Consider the following 16,580-nt stretch of genomic DNA (forward strand, 5'->3'; position numbering starts at 1 on the left):
CTGAAGCCTTCAGGTGTTCATAAAGCTTTTAGTTAAAATGATCACAGAACACCAGTAAATCTTGAGACTGTCCGAAGACAGACACATTGCTGTGCACTGCTGCACCAGTCCCTGCCAGCATTTCATCGCTAAGAGTAAAAAAAATTTAAAAAAATCTCAATTTAAAATCTATTTTCAGGAGTGCTCCAAAAAATTATTGTAGGGACAGGTGTGGCAAAAGCAGCAGTGACTGCCACCCAGCCTTTCCCTGCTGCCAGGTAAGATGCCAAACTGTCCTCTAGACAGGAATAATTTCTCAATTGCATTAATTACAATAAAGAATAAATAACTGATAGTTCTAAATTTACAATAAACAAAGACACACACGTCCAAGAAACAAGAGAGATGTCTGGAAAAACTTTTTATTGATGCTTAAATACTTATCTTCACAAAACCTAGCTTCAATTTAAGACATACTTGGAATCTGGGGTTTCAGGAGTCATTCATACTAATTTGAAATTAAACCTGCTAAGCACTTCCAGTCAGATAAAAGAAAGGCAATTTAATAACACACATGCTCAGCTAATCCAGCCCTTCATAAATGTCTGACCACCTCAAAGGGCAACACTTGGATTTTGCTGGGGGAGAAATCTTAAGTAGAAAACTCCTCTGGGCTCCTCAGTAGAAAAGCACATCACTCCATCCTATACACCTACTTAACCACGATCAACAGAACAAACCAGGCCTACAAATTCCCTCCCCCAAGCTACTTCAGGTGAATCAGAGCTTTAAAGGCTATTTTATCTTCCAACAATTCCTGATGCCATTATGTGAGTGCTGGAGTACAGGGAGATCAGTCATGGCTGGACTTCCCAGTGCTGCAGAACTCCATGTACAAATCCCTGGGAGGAGGAGGTGGAACAGAGGGGCATCAGAGGAGAACAAACTGTGCAGGACTACTTGAGGAAACAGTCACATCTTTCTATTCTCAGAAAATCCTCTCACAGCAAGCAAAGTCAGCTTTACAGCTTCTGTTACTCACTGAGGCTGACAAGGGACTGTAGGACACTCCAGGATAAGGACAAATATTTCCGACCAACTACAGCTAATATTGAGATAATGTCCTTTGGAAAGACTTCAAACTTGTAACACTACATAACTTAAAACATGGCCTGAGAACAAAGACTGCATTTTGAAACAGATTTGCCTTTACCATTCTTAATTTCCTTGTCTTTAAGCCTACTGTTCCTACAGGAATGTTTTTCTGTAACTAACGAAAACAAAACAAAACTTTAAAAGACTGCTCCATAAACAAATGTATAGAAAAGGATGGAGATATATTTTATATAAATAGAAGTGTATAAGGGTGTATACATATCTTCAATACGTAACAGTAAATTTCTGCAACACAGCTGCCAGCTAAACTTCTAATATGGTAGAAATTAAAAATTTTAACACTATTAACACTCCTGAGCAAAACCACCCATTTTTATTCCTTGTTGTTCCACAGATTTTTCACTGAAATGGAAAAAAGCTTTGCAAGATGCCTGCATGAATAACCAGTATTCTTTTTTTAAATATATATTGGTTTCCATGGGAAGCCAGGTCTGCTGGGCAGCAGATGGTAACAACACAATAGACACTACATGGACTCTATCATCACCTCTCCAAAGATAATACCTATAAGTGGACAAATCAGGCAGGGAATGTTTTGCTCTTTCCCTCCCTAAGCCCCGTTCCAGACAAAACCAGCAGCAAGTCTGACAAGCACAAGCACATCCACAGGCCAGCTCCAGTCCCGCTGGTGTGACTAAGAGCAGCAGAGCAGCAGCACGAGCGTGACAACACAAGCCCTCTCTGCACCCTCTGCACCCTTTCCAAGTGCACTATTCCACCAGCCCAGCTCAGCACACAGCCTGGGGCCCTCAGGAAATCTCTCCTCCTCTCTTATTCAACCTTATGCCATCACTGTACGGGTTTATACACATCTGTATGTGCACACAAAGCCACACAATCTGGCTCCAAAAGGACCTCAGGACGCCATCCAGCCTAACCAACTGCTCGGAAGCCCCAAATAAAAAACACTATAGCATCATTTTTGCCAGCATACTTTTTTTAAACATAATTTTTGCCAGTTGTTGTGTCAAGCATTCTGCCAATCTGGCTTATATAACCTCTTTCCTTTGATTCCAATAAACACATGTTTCTGAAGCAATGTCCTGGCTGTGTTCTGCTACAAGACTGACTTGCTGACTCACCTTTTCACCTCTGACCCTGTCATGTACCTGTTCTTCAAATTCTGAATTTTTCCTTTAAAACCAACTTAAAACATACTGAATATGAAACTTCCAAGATTATACAGAAACCTAATGACACAGACCAAATTAGAAGAAACAGTATGTCAGGTTGTGTCCAGATCTGTTGGTACGGGACAGCTCTTTTACAGAAACAGGTCTTCTGAAAATGCTCATTGATGAATTTCATTCAAAGGTACTGAACACAATTGAATGAAAAAACAAAACAAAAGAATCTCAGACAGAGACTGAACTAACGCCTTGACTCTAACAAAATCAAGCACCCAACATCCTCTAGGATTCCTAAAGCAACAATTTTAACAGTCCTGTGAGATTTCTTCTAAGTAGTCTGTCAGTGTGAGAACATATATCCTCTTGTCTCAACAGTATTTCTAAAACCTGACTGAGAAATGTTGATACACTATGAGGACTTTCAAGCATCTCCCAGGCTTTATCTGGAACAGAAGTTCCCTTAGAATTGAAACACTGCTACAGAGCAGCTCGCCTACACTTACACCTACATGTATGCATTACCCAAATATGCATTAAATAAAGATATAATAATTAGTTCAAAGGATTTTATAAAAGGTTGGTAAGAGAAGCCCATAGAGTGTTTATTCATGATTTTTCAAGCACCCACTACTATGGCAGCCTAACAGGTCCTGGTATCTTTGGAAGGCATCAGAATTACCTGTGTTTAAAAGACTGTAATTTCAAGCAACTCCACTTGCAGGCATTTACCTATTCTCAGATAATAAAGTACCTCTTAAATTTTTATTTTGTTCAGACCCCCCCAAAAATAAAATTAAGAGGGAGTAAGATTGACAAACCTGATAGGCTACAGTACTTCTTAAGAGTAATGTCTTAATCAACATATAGTCTTCTTTATCTCTTGCCATACACTATCTGCATGTAATTTCAGATATTTTATATCTATACACACACACACACAAATTATACCCCATGCATATTAAAACATGTAACAATATTTATTCACATAAATTATATATTTTTTCATATTTTACTTGCATAAGGAAGTTACTCACAGAAACTGTGCCATAGGCGTGTGTGTGTGTGTGTATACATAAAAATTTAAATAGTTTGAAGTTAATGAAGGCACAGGTGCAGATCCATTATTACTTAAAAAGAATAAGAAAAAATGAACCTGCTGACATTCAAGACAAGGGTAGAACCTTGAGACATCTCTTTTTCTTCATCTTGAACACATACACACTTTCTTTTCAGCTATTTCAGCATATAAATAAACTGTGATGTTGCCTTGCAGTCCTGTTCAAGACTAAGATATCAGAATTTGATTACATTTACTGGATCTGTATTATACATATGCATAGAATATTACTTTAACAACAAAACAATTTAATTTTATCAAATTTTTACATTATCTACAAGTTTTTCTAGTCAGTGAGTAATAAAAACTAGATCTGGGTTTTGCTGTCCTTAAATGGGACCTGACCTGAGTTACACCCTTTATGAAACATCTCTCTTATCTGACAAGGCCAAGACTCATTGCTATTTTTAGTGAGAACCTAGGGAACTTCATATAAAAGCAAAAACAGCAAGCAAAAACACGTTTGTGGCTTTATTTTCATCAAGTTAGCCATAAGGTGAGCTGCTTGAGAATTTCTATGACTATCAAAACTCTAAAATCAGCATTCAAATCCACCTATTGTCAGATTTTGAAGGAAAGAATTACCTTCATATTCAAACCACCTCTGACCCGTGGCAGATGCGAGCTGTCAATTGTACGTTATGCTGGAAATGGAAACCACTGAACTCACTTCCTCTATTCTTAGCTTTTCTTTCACACACCACAAAGCAGCTTAGGAAAAAGCATAAATAAGCACAAAAAAAGACTAATACCATATGCTGCAAAGATTAGCTCTTTGACACAAGGCAATTTAAAAAATTTACACCAATTACTTATAAAGAGCACTCTGCATGGAGGAAAGGAAACAAAGAACAATTTCCCATGAAAGTGAGTTTCTCTATAACCGATATCCTACACATCCTACAGTTCAAATGGAGTCCCGCTTGGCTTCTATTCTATGTATCAATACCTTTTAACTACCTAGTATATTTTTTAAATGTCCTCAAACCACTGCATACAGCTGCATAATCTCCAATCTGTTCACATCTCTGAGGAGCACAGCCTATTAAAAAAATCAGAGAAATTAAGGCGGGGGGAGACACACAAATTACATGATTGAGTCTTTACTACAATTTGAAAAAGATGTGAGTGGCTGAATGTTTTTTAGCTAGAAGCTAAAATGGAGACAGAAATCAGTTCAAGACATCAACAGGTTCTGATGTCCCAGTGTATCAACTAACTGTTCTGCATTTATTAAAAGTTCAACAAACTGATCTTTCACAAGTTTCATCTTCTCTGTTGAACAGTGCAGGACAAGTGACTGCTGAATGAGTAACTTACCCACCTCAATGAACTAACCTGAATCAGAAGTCAGAACATAAAGGACTACTGCAATTTCTCCTTGCTTAAGAACACTTGTAACCTCTCCATTCTAAGAACTGCTTTGAAAAACGTACTCTGCAGAGAGACTTCAAAGGCCACATCTAACAGGAATATGGAAAAATAGCCATTTATGGGCTGCAGCCTACTTTTAGCAGTGTGCCTTTCCTTTCAGCACCAGCCTGCTTATCAGTACACAAACAATTTTTTTTGCCACACCCATTTAAAGGAATAACCGTCTCAGAACTCTGCCAGCAATAACCTATATATCACTACAGCATTTCAACCATTTTCCTAACATTTAAATACAGCCAAGTGGCAACTGTTACATAAATTTGACAGGCCTTCTCACTCTAGAAGCCATTTCAGTGTTTCCTGTGTAAGTAAGGACTTGATTGAAGTAAGGACACAGACCTTCCTCCGGTAAATAAGATTAGAATTATACTACAAGCCAGCTAGAACACAAATAACAACAAAATCCAGGTTTTTAACTTGCCAATTCATAAACTAAAAAGTAGTAGAAAGACCTCAAGTATGACACACATTAGTACTTTTGCTAGATCTCTCCACTGAAGAAGCCATTACTTATTTTCAGGCCAAACAAAATTAAAGTGAGGCACAAACATGCTAGCTGAAAAAGGATGGCTCCAAACCGCAGTGTGGGTGGGTTAAAGAGCAGGCCACAAGTTTAGTTACCACAGATAAGGCTCCAGGCACAGTGACTGCCTGCAATGCACCCTAAGTGGGACCCCATACTTAGAGGGTATCACTATTCCTCTAATGTGGGAAGGGACCATTTGGAGAAAGGAAGGCAAACACCATTCTACCAGAATCCTACAGCTTCTGTCCTCTACCCTAAGGCTAGAGGACCACAAGCTTGGAAGCTGTACTTTCTTCTTGAACATTGGCCCTTGATCATATCAATGATACTGGACCTGAAGCTACAAAAAGCACACAAGGAAAAACCAGAAATACAACTCCAAAACGAGCTGCAAAGAAAAAAACCTCTGCTGCCAGAACCAACCTGCCCGTTTCAGGAAACTCCTTTTTCAATTACTTTACAGCTCATTCATAGCATGGCAAAGCATCTCATTACATAAAAAGGCAAGGGGAACGGGGAGGGGAGGAAAAGAAACACCCTGGAGAAAAAAAAATCAGATTCTTCTTGCCAACTAGGCTAGAATAAAGCTGTGCAGGAATGTAAAAATGTTCTTGCTATGACCAGCTGCCCGATGACACCTTCCTAGGTGAGAGATCAACAGCAAGAACATTTTGCTCCCCTCATAATTCTCTATGTTTTTAATTGATCTAGATCAGTAGAAATTCAATCTTTTTACTCAGTGTTTTACATTTAGGCATGCTACAACACTCATGGTTGCTTCAAGCTGTACACTGTTTTTATTATTCTGCATTCAGCCCTTAACACAGAAGCCTCCACTGAAACACAACTCAACATCTAGCAAAGCATAGACACCCTCTGCTCCTCCCCCAGTCAACATTATTCACATATTCAGAACATATAACAGTACCCAGTTGAGAGGAAAGCCTGCAAAAGACTGGGGAGCAGGAGGAAACAGGAAAAAACCTTCCATTCTCCACGACTGAACACATGGTTCTTGAATTCTGGTTCATGTAAACAGTGAAGCCACTCTGGGCTCTCAGATTCTCCCTTCCAAGGCTGAAGTGTGAAACCTGCAGACTTCTGCACATTTCTCATTCCTTTTTTTCCTTCCCTGATGCACAGAGAATTTATGCAGAACCATGACAGACCTTGTCGAAAAGCTTTTTCAGATATGCTGCCTCAATCAAGACCATTCAAATCCAGATTTCAGCAACACAAACTTGGATACACACTTCCAAAAACTGCAGATTTTTGCAATTCTTCAAAGTTTTCCTTATGAAGAAGGAACTGAGTTGGAGCCATGCTCTCTCCTGAGCTATGGACCTAATCAATATAGCCCATCTCTGCAAAAACACATGCACAAAATATGATGAAGAATGAGACCAGCAAGCTACTGTTACCTAGTCAGTACCTGTATTAATAGTTTCTCTGATTCAGTTATTTTTGCCATATCTCTTTGGCTAACAATCCTGTGGCAGAGGAGATTTCAGTGAATATCACCAGGTGGGCACCCTTCCCAGGAGATTTAAGCTTCTCCTTGAGAGCTAAGGAGTGTGCTCAGTGATCCTCAGCTAATCAGCAGAACAGACATGTTCCAGAAGAACTGCAAGAAGTTTAAATTTAAAGAACAAATGACAGTTCTTTAAATGAATGCTGGCGAGGCAGTATTAGGAAGGAATTTTCTTTCCAATTGTGGTAAGAAAGAAATAGCAGGATTTGGAACAGTGACTCCTGACGCAATAGATACCTCACCAACAATTTCTTTGAAGACACCAGGCAAGCAGACACTACAGCATGACAAAAAATATTTATCGCAGAAGCATTTCAAAACCAACTTTGTACCATTCATCTCCAACCTCAACTTTCCAAAACCCATTTCTGAACGCTTTTGTCAATTATTAAATTCAGTCCCTAAGAATAAATGAAAGGCAAAAAAAAAAAAAAAGTGTCTTATAATTTTCCAAATTTCACGACTTCTAAACGTGAAGACAGTCACAAAAGAGAAAACAAGTGGTACTTTTACTACTGGTTTTAAAATTCAGCCTTTCACTTTTATAGATGACTGAAAGCTGAGGCACTCTTGTCTATCTCCACCAATACATTTCACAGGTATCATGGGACAAATGCTGCTGCAGAGGCACACTCAGTCACATATACACCTCCTGGTGTACCACTGAGCTTCTATATAGAAAGAAACATTCCTCCTCTCAAAATAGGTACCTAAATAAAAAATTGCAATATATTACTGAACTATTGCTTGCTATACATTCTTCTTTTGGAGAAAAAGGAGAAAAGCAAGACAAAGCTTTCATAAGGACTTGTAAAGCTGAGACACTGGACTTCAAAAACAGCCAGTGTAAATATATTCAATGTTAAAATCAGAATAAAATAACAATTATATCCTTTTAAAAGTTAGAATTCTATTTTCAGATGAAATGTTTTTACTTTTGGGGGAATATTATTCTCTGCCCAAAACTGACAGTGTATGATGGTACAGAACAGCACAGAGATTAAGGTGAGCTGGTTTATGTGCTCTCTGCAGCTTCAGCTGATTTGCCTCTGAATTCCAAGTCAAAGCACTCAATGTGTCTATAAAACTGTAAAATATGCACAGAAAATACTACTACAGGACTGGACTTTTTCTTTTAACCCTGACAAAAGCATCTGCTGAATTCCAGGTGATCACAGCTGCACAGGTCCCATGTACTGAATACTTTCCAGAGCTCTGTCTACTCTTCTCCTTTGACACCAGTAAGACATTACAAGGATAACTGAGCCGTACTTTTCTTGCCACCAGAACAACTTAGCACAAGGCATAAGAGGGAAGAACCAAATTCAGCTAATACAGCCTGAGCTGATTCAGGAATCTACTATTGGATAAAATAGAGCTTGTAGGCCCTGCACAACCAGGAAAGGAACAACAGCAGCGCTGAATTCCACAAATATTTCGAGCTTCAAGCAGAAAAGAGGCTTGTTCTCCATAAGGCTTAAAATACTGTCTTCTGCAGTTTACCTGCACCACAGCTCAAAGCAGCAATCAAGGAACTGAAACTGGAAAAAACAACACAGTCCACATCAACTTAATCATAAGACATCAGTTTTCTAGGCACTGTGGAAGTCTCCTGGTGTCCAACAAGTGCTAGACTTTCCAGTTTCCCTTAAGACACGTTTCTAAATAGTAAAAGTTTACAGCCTTTTCAAATTTGCTGTAGAAGCATCTGGATACAGCTCAGTTCCTAGGAGGAATAAATTAAAAGAACTTTGAATGCATCTTTCTTTGAAGGTTTAAGTTTCTCCAACATGCACTTTGTAAACATTTAAGTATTTTGCAATAACAGACTGGTTACTCTTAACAGAAGCCATATTCTTTTAACTTCAGTGCATAAGGTTTACTAGAAATCTGACATGCTTCCAGACTCGCTTTAGGTACCACACATTTCTAGATGTGCACTAAGTTAAGAGAAAATGTGGGTTTTTTTCTAGGGCTATGAAAAAGGCCACTTACAAAATTAAACACTACCTCTCATCTTTCTCTACTCACCCAACCAGGCATTAAGTGATCTGGCCCTGAGCAGCCTGCAGGGAGGGGCTCTCCAGCTGCTCTCAGGCCGTTCAGTGAGCAGCTCTGTTAACTGGCAGCACAGAGAGCAAAGCTCACCTTGACATCCAAGATTTCATTTAATCAAGCAATCCTTCAATTGTGAATCAGAGTACACTGCCTGACAGGTCACATGCTCCTGCCTGCTACACTTTTAGAGGAAGTTAGGTTCTTTATTGCAAGATAGCCTGAATGCCAACAAAAACAGATGGAGAGCAGCTCTAAACAACCTTTCTGGCTGTGCTCAAAACTACTGTCATACAGCATCAGGAGATATCAACAAATCACTGAGAAAGGAAACAGTGTTTAGATGAAGAGGATAGCAGAGATAATGGGACATAAAGCCCCAAACCAGGTTCCAAAGACACAGATACTAACGAAAAATATAAATGAGAATAATCAATATTTCCACCAGTTAATAAATTAATATTTCACAGACTTAGTTTTGCAGGACAAATTAGAATAGAAAAAGGGTAAGTTTATACATTAAAACTCCACCAGCTAAAAAAGACATTTATTACTGGAGTGATGCTCCAGCAAATTTACAGACTACAGAAAATTTAAATGCTGACATATTGAAAAGTAGCCTCCTTGTTCACCTTAGAAAGGTTGTTACTCACCAGCAAGTGAACAGTTTTCAGCCTCTTTTATTTGTAAAGGGTTTTGGAGCATTGTGTGAGATGCTGCTAAGTTCATCAGAAACACATCAATCTCAAATGACATCCTTGAAATGTTCCGATCACTTGAAACAAACAACAACCCTCTGAACTGTGTACTCTGTCTGCTGGGCAATACCAGAGCACTTAGGACTAATAATAAGGGATCCAACACCTTCTTCACTCCAGCTGCTTTCAGCATCTGGGCTGGCAAAGACACAGGCAACATGTCTCCTGCAAGCTGTATCCACAAATGTTCTGTAGGAGTTGAACTGGATTCCTTGAAGACAGTGCTGGTGAACAGGTTTCTCACTGTGAGATCTCAAAGCACTCCAGGCTAAGAACTAGTTTGAATATTTTTATCCCAAGGAACAAAGTTACTGTGACATTACTGAATAAAACCTCAAACCTGACAATCAAGCTCACTGCAAACTGTGCTTCCTGTAACCAGGACACCTTAACTGTGCTCACCATCCTTTCCATTTCCATCTCCTCTTGGATTCTGTGTAAAATGCCATAATTTGGATATCATGTTCAGCTTCAGACCACTCATGTTATACATACACTGAGTACTTGGATTTTACTGAATGGGCTCAGAAGTTTGGCAGCTGGCTGAGTTAACTCTGTAAAACTGCATCAAGTGGAGCCTTTCCAAAAGAGCAAGGAAACTGAATGTGTTTAGGAAGTTGTTTGCAGAGGCAAGAATTGTTAGGTATAAAATTTGGTTTTGTTAGGGACACAAGACAGGTTAAACAGAATGTAACCACTACATAAACAAATGGCTCTGTAACTACTCATAAAGGCAACAGATAATACCACCTCTGGGTCTGCCATTGCTGCCAGGGGACTAAAGTCAGACTTCAAGTCCACCAAAATAACTCTGTGTGATTTTCTGTAATTTTCCATGTTTGAGGTTTTTTTAAAGGGGACATGACTCTTCATAAGATGAAAAAATCTTAAAAGAGTCAAAAAAGCTTCTGATATACTTTGGTGATAAACTGTCTTAAGCCTTGTTTTTGGAGTATGTGAATTACATAACATGTTTATTTCTGGATTTTTCTTGATACTGTTTGTATCATCAAATGTAAGGGAAAGCATAAAACGACAATAAAGCTGAAAACTTCAGACTTGTGACATTCTCTGACAAATTCAGTTTCCAACTGTTATATTCAATAAAATCTTTCCTCAACAGGTTACAAAACAAGAGGTTTGACATTACACTTTCCCACAGTGATAGTTTTAACATAGCTATTGCATCTTGCATCACAGAGGAACCTGTTTATTCCTTCTTCAATCAATCACCACACATTCACTTTAACACTGAGCAGAAGCAGGCATGCTTTTACCACCACTTAGATGATCCTGCCTGAACAGCCCAGATAGGTTAAAAAGCCCCAAAGGAAACAACTCTTCTACCTCAGGCTGCCATGCAGTTGTTGTGTTGGTTTTAGTTTATTTTTCAAATTAAAACACTGTGTATTATGACGCTTCTAGAAGAAGGATGAGCAGATTAACATCACACCAAATTCTATTTTTTTGTATTCTGAGGGTTTCAGGACTTGTGTAATCATCTTCATAAAAAAAAAAACACCAAGGAAAAAATGTGGTTTAATTCTATGCATCTGGATTTATCTCATAGTCTAAAAAATGTTTTTAACACACTGATATATGTTAAGGGCTGTGGGTTACACTAATAACAATACTAGTGGGGATAAGGATGCTATTAGGACAAAGTTTATTGGTATAACAATGAAAAAACAGAACCTTAAATAATTTCAAGGTCCTTTTGTGTTGGCAGTGACAGTTGGAAAACAGGACAGCAATACATTAAGCAGATATAAAAATAGGAAATTGACAAACTAGAATGTTGAAACAGAAGTTTCCCAAATACAAACACACCAGAAAGCCCAGAGGCTGTAATTAAAGAAGCTCAGACTAAAGCCTTTAAATCTTTTATCACAAAATTTCTCCAGGATGTTCTAATGCAACAGTTATTCTGACACAATGGAACAAGTAGGCTGAGAAGATGTGGCTTGTGTCCTCTTATAGAAACAGAAAGTGAATTACCATAATTTAACAGATTTCAGAAAGCCTAGAAATTATTAGAAAGGGGAAAGGTACACTAAACCATAGCACTGGTAAACCATAGTAACTGGCATAAATATACAAATACTGTTTATACATCAACTCTACACTTCATAGAAGTCATAAAGTTCCCTGACCAAGAGATGTATTAACTTTTTGTTCTGAAGCCTTCTGAACTCTCTACTGTATCTCTCACATACACAGAGATGTATCATAAATGTTTCTGTATTATTTGAAGTGAAAAAACCTCTGATGTTATACAGGTATGACTATCCCAGAAGTTAAGAGAATGCTCAAAACACTGACTGGGCTGCCAGTGTCTGACAAGCAAAAATCAGCACTGAAATGAGCTGATCTTTACATTGATAAAGATCTCTGGCTAAATTTGTATCAAATTATCCAGTGGAGTAAAAGAGTCATAGGTATTCCACCTTTCTGATGAAAGTCAGTAACATACCAACTTGTTTTTCTAAGCAGGTAACACAAACATACAAAAACGACACTAGGCCTCATTCCCAAGCGAGGAGAGGTGCAGGTTTCTGACAGACTATGTTCCCTGCTGCTCTGTCCCCACCAGACCTGGCAGATACCACCTTTCCATGACTCCCAGGGTCCTCCGGGAAGCTGCACTACAGGCCCAGTGCCAGGGTGGTGGGGAAGTCCTGCAGCAGGTCCGCCTGCCAGCGCGCCTGGCATGTCATTTACAGCGCACCCACACACCCTGCGATTAACTTCACTTTGCCTTTAATCAGTTTTAGAGGCTCTTACGTGCTCCTGGATGCGGCGCGGCCACCCCTGAACAAAGGGAGGCAGGGAGGGAGGGGAATCCCTTCTCCTCCGCCGGGGTGCAGGTACGCGGCCCCCGCACCTCCCGTTACCTCGGAGCACGTTCCCTCCCTGCCTCCCTCGCTCCCCGGCTCGGCGGCCGGCCCGGCCTTCCCCCAGCCCGAACGCGGCCTCCCCGCGGCCCCGCTCCGCTTCGCCCACCCGCGGCCCCCCGCGCCCCGGCGGCGGCTCCGCCCGGTGCGGGCCGCAAGCGCCGCTTCCGGAGCCGGGGCCGGGGCCGGGCCCGTCGCCTCCATTTTGGGCCCGGTGCGGAGCTCACCTGCATGCCAGGCACTTGCACCGCCACGGGCGAGTGGGCCATGGCGGGCTGCGGCGGCCGGGCGGGCGCCGCCCGCTGCTCCCCGATCTCGGCCTCTTTCTCCTGGGCGGCGGCGGCGGGGCCTGGAAGGACAAAGCGGCGGGGAGGCGGCGGCTTCAGCGCGGGCCGCGCTCCTCCTTCCCCTCCCCCGCCCTGCCCGCCGGCCCCCGCCCGCCGCCGGCTCCTCACCTCGCGGCCGCGGGGCTGCGCTGCGCGAAGGGCGGGCGGGGGTCGCTAGCGCCGCTGTCCCCTGCCCGCCGGGCTCCCCGCAGCGGCCCTGCCCATGCCCCGCTCCCCGGACCCGGCGCGGGGGCGGCTGCTCGGGGCCCCCCGGGGTGGCGGCTCTCGGCGCGGCCGGGGCTGGCTCAGAGCGCCATGTCGGGCTCCGGCTGCAGGCGGCGGCTGCTGTGCGGCGGCTGCTTCCGTCTCGGCTCCGGGCTCGCGGGGAGGAGCCGCCGCACGGCCCTGGCGTCACGGCGCCCGCCTCCCCGGGCGGGCCGGCACTGGGGCACGACGGAGGGAGGGAGGGAAGGAGAGACCGCGGGAACCCCTCAGCGGCAGCGCCCCGGGCTGGGGATTGCGGGCGCCCGCGCTGTCACAGAGTGACCAACAAATAGGTTGGAAAAGACCTCTGAGGTCATCGAGTCCAACCGAGGGCCCAACACCACTTTGTCAGCCAGGCCATGGCACCGAGTGCCACGTTCAGTCTTTCCTTAAACACCTCTAGGAACGGTGACTCCACCACCTCCCCGGGCTGCCTGTTCCAATGTCTAATCACCCTTTCTGTGAAGAAACTCTGTCTAATGTCCAACCTAAACCTCCCCTTGCACAGCTAAGATCTGATCCCCTTGTCCTGTCGTGGATCCCCGGGAGAAGAGCCCGACCCCCGCCTGGCTACAGCCCCTGGCGGGGCGCTGTGCAGAGCAGTCAGGTCCTCCCTGGGCGTCCTTTCCTCCGGGCCAAACACCCCCAGCTCCCTCGGGAGCTCCCATCAGACTTGTGCTGCTCCAGGGGCTTCACCCACTTCTGTTGCCCTTCTCTGGACCCGGTCCAGCACCTCAATGTCCTTCCTGAGCTGAGGGGCCCAGCACTGGACACAGCACTGCAGCCTCACCAGTGGCAGAGCCGACCCCTCGGGTGCTGCCATGGGGTCCCTCCTGCACAGTCACAGCGCTGCTCCTTGGCGCCACTGTCCCCAACACCCCACCACCCTGTAACGCTGGCTCCTGCACCCCAGAGACACAGGGGAGTAACAGGGTGCAAATAACCGAGGGAATATTTGATGGGGTTTACTTGCTTTTGTGACAAAAGTGATGTCTTGTCTCAGGGATGCTCCTGGCAGCTGTGGTGGAGGTGGTGAGGGCAGGTCCAGTTGGTCTTTGGAGGTTCAGCTCCCAGTTCAGGGTGGTTGGCTCTTTCTTGGCTCACCGGGGGGGTTCCCCGTCCTTGGCCAGCTCTCCCCACCCTGCAGGGCTGTCCCAGCACATACCTCTGTCCTTCACCACCACCTGCTTTCCTGTCCCTCACCAACACCTGCTTTCCTGGTGAGGTGGGCTGCCCCAACATTCTACCAGGGCCTGGAGAGGGGAAAATAACAGTGTTTTTGAAGTGACTTTTTTCCCATTCATGCATGAGTCACACATTAGTGTGTGTGATTCACGTTCCTACACATGTAAGTTTTGCCAGTTACTGAAGCAAAGCTCAAACTGACACCTTTTATGGCACTGGTCTTCCCCAGCAGCCCTCTGAGCGAAAGTATAGGAATCACATAGATCCATCACAAATATACTCATGGGTATGTGAGGGCTTCCCTCAAATTCATAGGTTTCTAGGTCTAAAAGCCAAGAAAAAGTAAGGTAAGCTGGAGGTGTTGGATTGCTGGCTGTACCAGAGCTGTCCTGCTGAGAGGGTGGGTCCCTTCAGAAAGGATGTGACAGCAGGCGGTCCCCCTCCCTTAGGACTCAGAGGAATGTTGCACTGGGCAAGGAACACAAAACACCTCTGTTTAACGTAAGGTTGTGTTAAAACAGGCTGAAGACAAGAATTTCAAATTTAAGCAGTCTTTCCGTCCTTAACTCACTGTGGTTTGAACCAAAAAACAAACAGTAATGTTTGTTAAACATGGGCTTGTGGATCATGGTGGAATATTTTTTTCCAACTTGCCAGTTTGTTAAGCCTTTACTGTTTCTAAAATATTTACTTTCTTCTGCACCTTTTTTAAAAAAACAGCATGACTTAAAAAGGCTTCTGTGTGATAGTTATACATCTAAGATACTTATGAGCCTACCTGGCATTCATTTTAATGCATGGAATGTTTAAGGTAAGTATTTGCTGAAAGTTGATACCATATACTTAAATTAAAAAATGTTTCCCATTAATAAACCTCTGGAAAGAAATGGGGATTTCTACTGACAAAAATCTTTCTTAATTATGTACAGTGGTTCAGCAAATAAATGAATGACTATTCACTCATGATACTTCTGAATCCTGCCTGATTCATTCTGCTCAAATATTCTTAAATCACTTCTCCTGCTACCTTTTAATAATCTTTAGAACATAAGCCCTGAAAAAGTCCTGACAAATGAAATAGGATTATTTTTATTTCATGCTGCTGCTGCATTGCAGGCCTGCTGTTCCTCTTCTGGTTTTGAGGCTTTGCTTTTCTCTTTCTCTCCATATATTACCTTTTCTCTCCAGATTCCTGCTAACTGTTTATATCAGCCTTGTCTTGATGTTATACATATTTTCTCTCTGTTTACTTTATACCAGAGAATACTAATTGCCAATCCATTCTTCCTATTTTGGGGCCATATACTGAGACTTTTGGCCTTTTATGTATTTCTGACTTGCATGCAGCTTAATATAACATAAAAGGGACTGTAGCAGATATATTTAAGAGAGTTCTACTTCTGCTCTTGCAGGACAACTATGAAGCATGTGATAAGGTATTCTCCCCAGCAATTATATCTGTAGCTGTCTCCTGTGCATGGCACGTTGACCAAAGGAACTGCAAAGTGACAAAAACACAAAGAAAAACATCCTGTGAAAAGGCAGGTTAGAAAGCCCAGGAATGACATGGTGAGCAAAGCCAGGGAGGAAAACCTGCCAGGGAATCTTAAGTAATCAGCTGCTCATGCAATGACTGAATCATTGAGCCAGGCTGTGAAGTGAGGTAGACTGGCACCATAACATCTAAGAAAAGGGCTGTAATATTGTATTCCCCTCTGTAATTAGCAAATTCTAGTTTGTGCATTAAGAAAGACAGGTGGTCAGTTGCTGATATTGCTCTATGAAAGACCTTCCCTGCTCCCTCCCAGCCTGCCCTTTAAATACCTGGTGCTGCTGTTTTCCAAGACTTAAAATGTGTCTATAATTCACTTAGGACAGCTCCCAGGGCCTCACAGTAGCGATGTGACCTAAGTCAGACCTTCAACTGTTTCATGTTTTTTAACTACTATTTTTGTGTTGCTGGTGTGAAAATATAATTATTTTTACATCAGAAGACTGCAGGGAGTTATCAAAACCACAGAGCTTTTGGAGAGTGCCTGCACCATGTTAGTTGCTTTAGACCTACCACAAAATGTGGTAGAAATGTCTCTTAAACTTTCAAACATAAATGAATAAAATTATATTAAGTAGAGTGCTAGGCAGGAAAATACTGTATTTTACAGACTCCAAAGACTCCTCACAGTGGTGTGCTGGGGGGAGGGAGGG

At 42.5% G+C, this 16,580-nt stretch overlaps 1 protein-coding gene across 1 annotated transcript in view; it reads right to left on the bottom strand.

Moving 5' to 3' along the window:
• Positions 1-13,302, bottom strand: part of STK26 (serine/threonine kinase 26) — a 30,862-nt gene extending 17,560 nt beyond the window's left edge. The window contains exons 1-2 of the mRNA XM_030967370.1: positions 13,056-13,302; positions 12,828-12,949 (exon numbers count right to left, since the gene is read on the bottom strand). Coding sequence (XP_030823230.1) covers positions 12,828-12,869 — 42 coding nt within the window. The 5' untranslated portion in view covers positions 12,870-12,949; positions 13,056-13,302. The remainder of the gene's footprint in view (positions 1-12,827; positions 12,950-13,055) is intronic.
• Positions 13,303-16,580: the final 3,278 nt, after the last annotated feature.

This window comes from Camarhynchus parvulus, chromosome 4A, assembly GCF_901933205.1.
Source record: "Camarhynchus parvulus chromosome 4A, STF_HiC, whole genome shotgun sequence".
NCBI classification, from domain to species: domain Eukaryota; kingdom Metazoa; phylum Chordata; class Aves; order Passeriformes; family Thraupidae; genus Camarhynchus; species Camarhynchus parvulus.